The 10,166-nt window shown below is 38.6% G+C and overlaps 1 protein-coding gene across 1 annotated transcript in view; it reads left to right on the top strand.

Moving 5' to 3' along the window:
* Nucleotides 1-8,666, top strand: part of ANKMY2 (ankyrin repeat and MYND domain containing 2) — a 19,600-nt gene extending 10,934 nt beyond the window's left edge. Inside the window, exons 4-9 of the mRNA XM_008938510.1 lie at nucleotides 256-416; nucleotides 2,404-2,618; nucleotides 3,727-3,862; nucleotides 5,632-5,760; nucleotides 6,206-6,347; nucleotides 8,131-8,666. Coding sequence (XP_008936758.1) covers nucleotides 256-416; nucleotides 2,404-2,618; nucleotides 3,727-3,862; nucleotides 5,632-5,760; nucleotides 6,206-6,347; nucleotides 8,131-8,354 — 1,007 coding nt within the window. The 3' untranslated portion in view covers nucleotides 8,355-8,666. The remainder of the gene's footprint in view (nucleotides 1-255; nucleotides 417-2,403; nucleotides 2,619-3,726; nucleotides 3,863-5,631; nucleotides 5,761-6,205; nucleotides 6,348-8,130) is intronic.
* The last annotated feature ends 1,500 nt before the right edge of the window (nucleotides 8,667-10,166 follow it).

Below are 10,166 nucleotides of genomic sequence, written 5' to 3'. Positions count from 1 at the left end.
GGAAAGAGGATGTGGGAAGGGGACAGAAGTCTCAAACCAAAAATTTCATTAAGTCATTCCCTGCTTGGTGTCAGTTGCATTTACTGAACATAAAAGTTGCACACAGAAGAGTGGCGAGTGCTGCCTGTTACCCGTGCGAGTCACATCGTGTGGGTAATTCTCGCCTGTATCGCCTACATGAGGTCTGGGGTTAGGTGGAGGTTTTTTGTTATAATTTCATTTCATTGGTGATTTTTTTTTCTTGTCTGCCTTTAGGTCAACATGACTGTGTGACTGTCATCAACAACTTCTTTCCTCGGGAAAGGCTGGACTACTACACTAAACCACAAGGTTTAGATAAAGAACCAAAACTGCCAGTAAAATTAGCTGGACCTCTACATAAAATCATTACCACTACTAACATGCATCCTGTTAAGGTGGGGTAACATGTAAATTGTACCTGTTTGTCGGCATGGAAACTTTCTTTTTGTCACAAAGCATTCTTGAGAGTCCATCAAAAGCATTAGCTACTAATTCAGATGCTTCTGCAAATGAGAAAGAATTAGGCTCACATTTAGACGGGATTACAAACTTAAGCTATTTCAGTGTTTGTGTAAGATAGAATCTTGAATGAGCACCTTTAAGTGGAAAGTTTCTTAGTTTTTACATCGATAACCATAAATAGCTTTCTTTTTTGGCTTTCTTCTTTTCCTAGCCCCACTTGAAGTGGAAACATAAAACAATTTAACAAAATCTCATTGTTCTCTCAATGCTTGTCTCAGCATGTATCTTCCTACCTTCATCACTGGTTCACCATAGTAACATCTGCTGCTGCTGTTTCTGAAAGTATGTGCAAGAGATGTTTAATTTTACTTCTGTGTATATTTGCTGAAAATAATGTCTTTTATGGTTTGCTCCTCCAGTGTATTTCAGAGAAATTAATAAACCTAAATTCAAAGACAAGTTCCTTGGGCTTGCCATTTGAAGTCAGGAATTTGTCAACAGTTGCCCATCAGGTATCTGCAATACAAAGAGTAAAGCAACAGTGGCAGCTCATTTAGTGAGCAGAGTACACAGTGTCCTCTTAAAATGATTAGTTCAGTGCTTTACTAGTCTACCTGAAGTACTGCAAGATTATGTGATGTTGATGTGTTCTGTGCAACTGCTTAAATCATACAAGTCCAGTTTCAGGTTTTCCAAAGGAAAGAGATTTTCTCAGCAAGTTTGCTGATGATACTGAGCTGCTTGGAGGGACAGAAGGACAGGAGGCCATCCAGAGGGACTTGGACAGGCTGGAGAGGTGGGCTCAGGTGAACCTCATGAGGTTCAACAAGAAAAATGCAGGGTCCTGCACCTGGAGAGGGGCAACCAACATTAACAATACAGGCTGGGAGAAGAGGACACATTAGAAAGCAGTCCATTGGAAAAAGCCTTGGGGCTACTAGTAAATGAGGAGCTGGACATGAGCCACCAATGTGCAGCGGCAGCCCAGAAGGCCAATCAAATCCTGGGCTGCATCCAAAGACGTGTGGCCAGCAGATGGAGAGAGGTGATCCTGCCCTGGTGAGACCTCACCTGCAGTGCTATGTCCAGCTCTGGAATCCCCAGCACAAGAAGGACGTGGAGCTGTTGGAACGTGTTCAGTGGAGAGCCATAAAAATGATCAGAGGGCTGGAGCAGCTCTCCTATGAGGACAGGCTGAGGGAGTTGGGGTTGTTCAGCCTGGAGAAGAGGAGGCTCTGGGGGGACCTTATAGCAACCTCCCAATACCTGAAAGGGGCCTAACAAGAAAGCAGGAGAGGGACTATTCTCAAGGGTTTGCAGTGACAGGACGAGGGGTAATGGCTTTAAGCTAGAAAAGGGTAGATTCAGGTTAGAGGTTAGGAAAAAGTTCTTTATTAGGAGGGTGACAGACCACTGGAATAAGTTGGCCAGACAGGTGGTGCAGGCCCCATCCCTGGGGACATTCAAGATCAGGCTGGATGAAGCTTTGAGTAGTTTGATCTAATTTGAGATGTCCCTGCTTATGGCAGAGGGGTGGGACTAGATGACCTTTGGAGGTCTCTTCCAGCCCAGGCATTCTATGATTCTATGATTTTAGGACAGTGTATGGTAGTTTCTGTAACTGCTTCTTTTGAAATGGCTTTGTTTCTTCAGGTTCTTATTCTGAAAAAAATCCTTACTATTTTTAATACCAGACTTAATTTTGACTGTTTCTTATATGGGAGCTGTGAATTACAATATAGTAAATAATAAGTGATGACTGAAAAAAGAAGGGGAAGACTGCATAAGACAGAAGTAGAGGAATATTAGAAACTCTACTGAAATTTAGCTACAAGAAGCTATATAACCTTTCATGCTATTGTAGACATTTAAAAATATTAGTTCTTAATTGGATTGCCTTTCCTTCAATTTTTCTCATAGATTGTGTTGCTGGTAAAAGAGAATCCTCTATTGGCTGAAGTAGAAGCACTGCAGAAATGTTACAGGGTTCTGGATCTAATTTGTGAGAAATGTATGAAGCAGAAAGACATGAATGAAGTACTTGCTATGAAGATGCACTACATCAGTTGCATCTTCCAGAAATGTATTACATTTTTAAAAGAGCGAGAGGATAAACTAGATGGATTTATCAAAAGGTATGTATTTCTGCAGAGGTCTGAAGGCATGTGTGTGAACTGTCTTTACAGATAACAGAAAAACACCACTGTAGTAATAGATTGGGTTGTTTTGGCTAAAGGCTATGCCAAGTACATTTTGAAATAAACCCCCAGCTGCAGTCACTTTAGGGTGGCACCTAATCCTTTTTTTATGTCTGAAGTGGCATTTTCCTTTCTTGGGGTACAAAGGAAACATTCCTAGAGTTTCAGCTCCCTGCTGGAACTGGTTAGAGCTTGGCAGTCACATACACACTATGAAGCAACGTGTGGTGGAAATAAATGAGTGATAGGCTTGAAACAAAGAATTTCTCAGTGTCCGACATGGATCATCTGGGAGCATTTCTCGTGCCATTTTGCTCTCCAAGCAGTCATACAGGGTGAGATCCTTTTTTTTCAAAAATACTTAAGCAACTGAGAGCTGCAAATCCCACTGGCTCTGTATCAGACTTGAAATCTTAAACCACTTAGATCTTCAGAAGTCTACTCGGAGTTACAAAACCAGCTGCCTGATCAGAGTATCAAAGTAAGTGGCCTGGCTTTTAGAAGGTTCACATTCCCCATAGACCTCTGCAGATTTCTACATGATATTGAAAATAAATTATGAAGTCAGCTGTCACATACTGAAACCAAATAGTGCATCAGTGATCCATATAAAAAGGTAGGAGCCAACCAGATAAATACGGAGGAATTAAGACCTTATTTAATATAGGTAAGGCAGAATTTGTATTTTAAAGTATTGTGCATTCTTCAGTGTTTATTTTTACTATGCTCATTTTTAAACACAACAAAGCATTTTACTACATTAGTCAACTGTAGATACCAGTCTACCTGTACGTGGCTATTTTTCTCTGTGTAGTTGAATTAGTAAGTACTGGTTTCAGAGCATATATTAAGTTATTTTGTATTTCATGACGGGGCATTAGAATAAAAATAATTTCATTTGAGTCTTAAACACTGTTACATATGAAGTTGCCACATTATTTATAATTTTTCTTTATAATTTGAAAGAGAACAGAGTACAGCATATATTTGTTGTTGAAGATTTATGATGTGATTTCTTATTTGACTTTGGTTTCAAAAAATTTAGTCTCTTGAAAGGGAGAGAGAAAGATGGTTTCCCTGTATATCAAGAGAAGCTAATTCGAGAAAGTATCCGAAAGTTCCCTTACTGTGAAGCGACACTACTCCAGCAGCTTGTGAGGAGTATTGCTCCTGTTGAAATAGTAAGTTTTTCCAATTGAGAAAGTACTTTCTAAGCCACTTGCATAGTCAATTCAGTTTCAACTTAGCCATCTTTCTGTAGCTCACCTTCTGCATTGTGTTATAGTAAGCAAAAGCGTTTGATGTCATAAATGTTTATTTTACATATTGCAGGAAAATGCTCTAAAATACTTTAGCAGTTTTTTTCCTGTGTCCATAATGAAAGCTTAAATATCTTCAGTTTTAAAGAAAATTTAAACAATTTGTTTCTGTGTCAGAGCTCTCTTTACTTTTCTTTGCCAATTTGCTTTTACAAATTGTAGATTCAGACACAGCCGAAATTCATTTTGCACTCTTTTTTATATGTCTAAATTCAATTTAAGATGTCATCATTTCCTAGATTTAATGCATTCATCATTTCTAGTGTTCACAAAAAAATTGGTAATACATTATGGTAGAAAAAGAAAAAAACATTCTGTGAAGCTCCTTTTATCACAGGGAGAGGCAAGATGCTGCAATATAGAGCAAAATGTGTATCTAAATTAGGAAATCAAATTTACAAATAAAAAATCTAACCAGTTTTTCCCATATGCCTTTGCTAACACAGTCTTCATTATAGTACTACTAATTAATTCATAATAAATCTTACACAAGAGTTACTGTTCCGTTTAAAGAATGTTCTTTCTGGTCTCCCAGAGCTGGATGTCATATGCACTGGGGAAGTGGAAAAAAATTGTGACGTGTTTGGATTATGCTGAGTGAATTAAAAATAGCCTTCATCTTAAGTGGCTCCAAGTCTACTAAAATGTCCAGAGGCTTAATGCAATCCCTTCTGTTTGTCTAAGCCAGAAAAATAAACACGGTGTGAAAATATAAGCCATCATGATGTATTAAGACTCGCTTTAGAATAAACATTTTCCTTCCTGTCCTTTTTTTCTTAGAAGAGTTTGCAGTCTTTCCTGCCTTTAAAGAAATACAGTTTGTTACTTTGGATTTCTGTCCATTACACAGACCTGGAAAGGAGGAGATGCTATAAATTGTGATTTGTCTGGAAGCCTTTTGCCTTTGGCATGCACCACTACTTGGGTTCAGTCTGTGCACCTCAGCATTATCGTAGTGGTTACGATTATGCACACTCCATGGTGACCTAGCAGTTTAAGGATTTACTTACAGCTGGAGCAACTTGGCATTTTTTTTCCTCTAATGTTTACATCGTTGCCTAAAGGAATAGTTGTAGTTTGTGGTTACCAGCAAGATAGGCTAATGCTTGCTCCTTGTACTGCATGGGAAAGATTCTGCAAATATATCTAAATAATAATATGCAAATAATTGTATTGAAGATATTTGAGTTCTGACTATTTGTTCTGTAGCATCTGAGTACACCAAGCATAGGAGTGTATCAGTGGCAAGTGAAACACCTTTCTGTGTGCCAGCACTGAGACAGAAAACCTGCTGCATGTGAGCTACAAGCAGGTGACAGTGTGTAAAGAACATGCAGTTCATTAATAGTATTATTAATAGTTTACAGAGTAAAAAGAGGGTCATTTTCATCCTTCTACAGAAGCTAGGGATGAAGCTAGCTTTATGTGCAGAAATTTAACTATATAAATGTTAATGCATGCTAGTTAAGCTCTCTGGTTTAGATTTATGTTCTTGCTGCTATGGCACCTTCAGTGAGACTGCAGCTGGGCAGTTGAAGCTTGCATTGCTTGTCTTGGTTTTCTCTTGCACGTCCCTTTTTGTGATGGTGTTGGGTTTTAACCTCCTTACTACCTCTTGTCTTACCTTTCAGGGTTCTGATCCTACAGCTTTTTCTGTACTTACACAGGCCATTACTGGCCAAGTGGGTTTTGTGGATGCTGAATTCTGTACAACTTGCGGGGGAAAGGGAGCAGACAAAAGATGTTCAGTGTGTAAAATGGTAAGAATCCACAAATTGTTCCAGTGAGTCACAAACACCAGTGCCACCGGGGTGCTGAGGATTTTGAATGCTTCACTGTTTTCTGTGAAGACTTTGGAGGAATGGCATCCATGGCTACATGGAAAATGTACAAGCCATCTACTTCTGGAAGAGATGCCTGAAATTCACAAGTGGGAGTACTTGGATTTTCAAGTGTGTATGTTTAAGAATGAAGAAAGAGTAACATTTCTGTATTTTCAGAGTTAACAAAGCAAACTATTCTTTATAGATTTTTATATAGATTAGAATTACTCCACATGACCCTACAAATTGTTTTAAAATACCATTAAGTACTAGAGGGAGAGAGATTTAACTTGGTACACTAAGAAATGCAAGAATATTGTAATTTATCTTTTTTTTTTTAGTACATGAAGATGAATTGATAGCTCTGGTTGGTAACTTTCAGGTGATGTACTGTGACCAGAACTGCCAAAAAATACACTGGTTTACCCACAAAAAAGTCTGCAAGACCCTGAAGGAAATTCATGAGAAACAAGAACTGGAAGCTGCCAAGGAAAAAAGGAAACAAGAAAAAAGGCAAAAGAAAGGTTAGGTTTTATAGTTTGCTAACTGAAACTAACAGTGCATTAACTGCACCACAAGGAACAACATAAACAGGTCTTGAAGTCTGTAACAGCTGAGGTTGAAAGAACAATCTTTGTAGTAACATTAACAGTGTACCTGTATTTGTTGGATTCTGGTCTTTCAATTTACCAGTGCTACATACTTTCTAAAATGTGGGGTTTAATGCTAGAGTTACACAGGTTTCTACAACTACAGCATTCTGAATTACACTGCGCTGATTTAAAATCCAAATCTTTAATGAAAATCATGCAAGGTTTTCACGCTGCTCTACCTATTGTTGGAGGTGTTAGGGCAAATTGGATAAGCAACAGGCAGCCCGCTCCTTCCATTTGCAAAGGTTAATGTAGATGTTAACTCTCCTGCAATAGCTCCTTCTTCATAATCCCTGTATCAAATTGTGTTGTGTACTTTGAGTGTGAAGAAAGAAAGCATTAGTCTTTAAACTGTTAATGGTCTTTTTCTCCCATCAGTAAGCAAATAATGAATACATAGTAGAAGGAGAAACACTGTATCACACACCCCCCTTAACTTACTCTAATACAGAGTTTCTGTAAGTGAAGAATAGCAAAATTGGTTGTGAAATCACCTTTTCTTTTACAACTTGATAGATTCCCCTTCCATTGGTTTAAGGGTTGTACAAGTGCACTGGACAAATCACCCTTGTCTTATAATGATAGTATTCTTCACTTCTGCTGGGGCCTGAAAACTACAGCAGGATATAAATTAGTACTTATTGAGATTCTCCTGTGATGATCCTGTTAGAACAAGTGGTGCTGCTGCATGGGATCAAGGTGACTGTGGAAGCTGGAGGCAAGGATACCAGAGATCCCTGACTATACGGCATACCAATAAAACATCATGAGCTGTGATCAAACCAGTTTAAGAGTCTTCACTGCGCAAGGGTGAGCGCTGAGGAAGTCTGTGCTCCAGCCTGTGCTCAAGGCAGTTAGTCAGCTCCATGGCCAAGTGAGACCTTGGGAGGGCTTTGGTGGTGTTGTGGCTAGTGGTGACAGTGGTGTTAGCTGGCTACAAATTATAGCAGAGAATAAGAAACCAAAAATAACTGCTTCTGAAGATGACTGGGCCCCAGTTAGGCTTTCCCCTCTTTCTTTTCAGGATTGCTAGTGCATGGCCCATACTTCGCAGAATCAGGACAAAATGTTATTTAACATTAGTATTTTTTCTCCAGAAATGTTGCTTGGAAAGTAAAGGCTCCATAGCTGATTCTGTTCTGCGCAGTGAGGTTTTAAGTTTTAGGATGACTCACATCAACCGAAAATCCTTGTGGTCAATGTTCATTAGCAAATAATTTCTTCAGTCTGTTAAAAGCAAAAATGCTTCCTGTGTAATCACTACATGCTGCCTTTTATTTTTTTCTTTAAGAAGAATAAAACCCACCTGTACTCTGCTTCACTGACCTGCAGCCATTCTCAGAGAAGCTAACTGGAAGAACAGTGTCAAGAAAGCATGTTTGAATTTAAAGATAAAATAAATGTAGTGTCCTACTCTGCTCCTCTACATTTTAAAAAGAATTATGGAAAAATTAAAGTTAATCAGAGCTTTCAGAGTAATATTACACCAGCTTAAGCAGAACTCTAGTGTCTTAGGCCTTCTTAGAGGAAGCTTGATTAAATTAATAATTTTTTTAGTTGATGCTCTTTTCTAGTGTTTATTGTTCTTCAATAATAAAAATGTTTGCTTGCAGATGAGTTCAATGTTCACTAATGAGATTTCTCTTTTGTTTAGATGAAGTGCAACTATCAGAGGGTAGTTCTACAAGTGAAGAACAGGCAGATCCTGGTCCAGATGCTACCAAAGAAGTGGATCCAAATCATGCTGCTGACCGAATGGAGGAATCCGAATTTACCAAAGAGATGGAGGCACTAGCCCTGGACCCTGAAAATCCACTGGAAAGTGAGACTAGCTTAGCTGACATTGCTCTTCAAAAAATTCAAGATTCTGAGGAGTAAGAAGAGTAGGAAGGGACTAAGAGACCTGGCTGTGTCCCTGTACCTCAAGAGTCCTAAAGCATTTTTTATGCTGACCATGTCTGAATTCTTACAGCATGGCTTATGCAAGACTCCCTTTGAAAGACAGCATGTCTGTGTTCATCATGAGATGAAACACTGGCTAATTTGTCTATAAATACTTCAGGTTCTGTTGGTAGGTTGCCAAAATAGGTACTTACTATCTGATTAAATACTAGTGGCATAGATCCATCTATATGTATACCAACAGTAAGCATAGTAAAAATCTGAGTATCTGTGGTTAATCAGCGACTTAGCGAAAAATAAAAAAAAATTTAAAAAAAATTAAAATCACCCACATTTTACTTGGATTATTGATGTTTTCAGAACCTAAATTAATTAAAATTAATTGTAATTGAAATATGTTTTTCTGCAAGTAACTTCTGAACTATAGTTAAAAGCATTGGGAAGCCAACTGTTAAATTGCTTTTTTACACCTCTTTGTGACACTTCATCTGAAGGAATTCTGTAGTAGTTAAGTTTCTGAAGACACTTATCTGAATTTTCAACTTTTCATGACAACTGTAAATATTTTTGACTAGTGAGTGCACAATAATTGTGTCTATTTTGTGGCAATTTTACTAAATGATACTGCTGTTCAAACATTTCATTTGACTGTGGAATATGTGTTTCAACAGAACTATTTCACTTTGGTCAAAAATATTCCAAGTTTATTAAAGTCTAATGAAGGGAAGACCAGAACGACTTAAAATATTTTGACTGACAAGAATAATGGATTCTAAATCTCAGCTTTCAGGTAAAGATGCCTTAGAGCACACTGCGATGTTGCTTATGAATTATTTCATAGACATAAAAGATGCTTAATATCGTTCACGCTGAACTTGAGTCGCAGTGAATTAGATGGGAAGATTCACGTGTGAATTGGTACAATTAGGATTTCACTTAGGCTTTCAACTAAATACACTATCTAGAAAATAGCTTCTCTTAACTATGTTGTTTTCACTCAAATTTACTACTGTGATGAAATCAATGGGAATGCCACAGCCAAAAATATCGCTTGTTGCACAAGGATGGCAAAAGTTGAGATTCTCTAATTTTTTTATTAATAACTGGTGGTTTGAACATGGCAATATCTTTCAACTTAGAGGAAAAAGGACCATCCTTAAAACAGAGGTAAAATGCTGTTAACTTTTTACTATTTAATATATTGAAAGTTTTTGTTTAACATGCTGAAATCTCTAAGAGTGCAAATGCATACATGCACCTGTGCAGGGAATGTACCTGTGTTTTCATTTCAAGTATTAATTGTGAGGAATAAAGGGAAGTTTTTTAAAAGAAGGAAGCTGTGTGGCAAACTGTTTACTGCATCTGTAAGGCCTGCTGGGACATGTGGCAACACTGTCATTTGACGTGCATGGGCCTCCTGGGGCGTAGGGGTACAAGTTTAATTTCATGACGGCTGGCACGCGAGAGGCGTTTGCCTGGAACTTGGATACGGAGTCACGGTGCAGACACTGTCTGCTCTGGGACCTGGGAATGCAGAAGTGCAGCTGGTTCCCTCTTCTACACATGGTGTTTGGGGCTGGGGGGGATGGGTTGCACTTCAAGGTTTCTCTGAGAATGCCAGCCCTTGAGGGCAAAGGACTCTTCAGAAGTGTGGTAAAACCCACAGCACAAACTCTGCTTTCCTTCTGCCAGCCAGTGCTTTCTCTTGGTAAAGAGGAAAAGCCCAAGCAATAGGAGAAAGTACTGAACTCTGGGAGTAGGTGTGAAGTGTGGGATCCTTGGCACAGA

The sequence above is a fragment of the Merops nubicus genome, unplaced genomic scaffold (genome assembly GCF_000691845.1).
Source record: "Merops nubicus isolate BGI_N331 unplaced genomic scaffold, ASM69184v1 scaffold39324, whole genome shotgun sequence".
Classification (NCBI taxonomy): domain Eukaryota; kingdom Metazoa; phylum Chordata; class Aves; order Coraciiformes; family Meropidae; genus Merops; species Merops nubicus.
The sequence above is the reverse complement of the archived record's forward strand: the minus strand, read 5'-3'. Positions and strand labels throughout refer to the sequence as shown.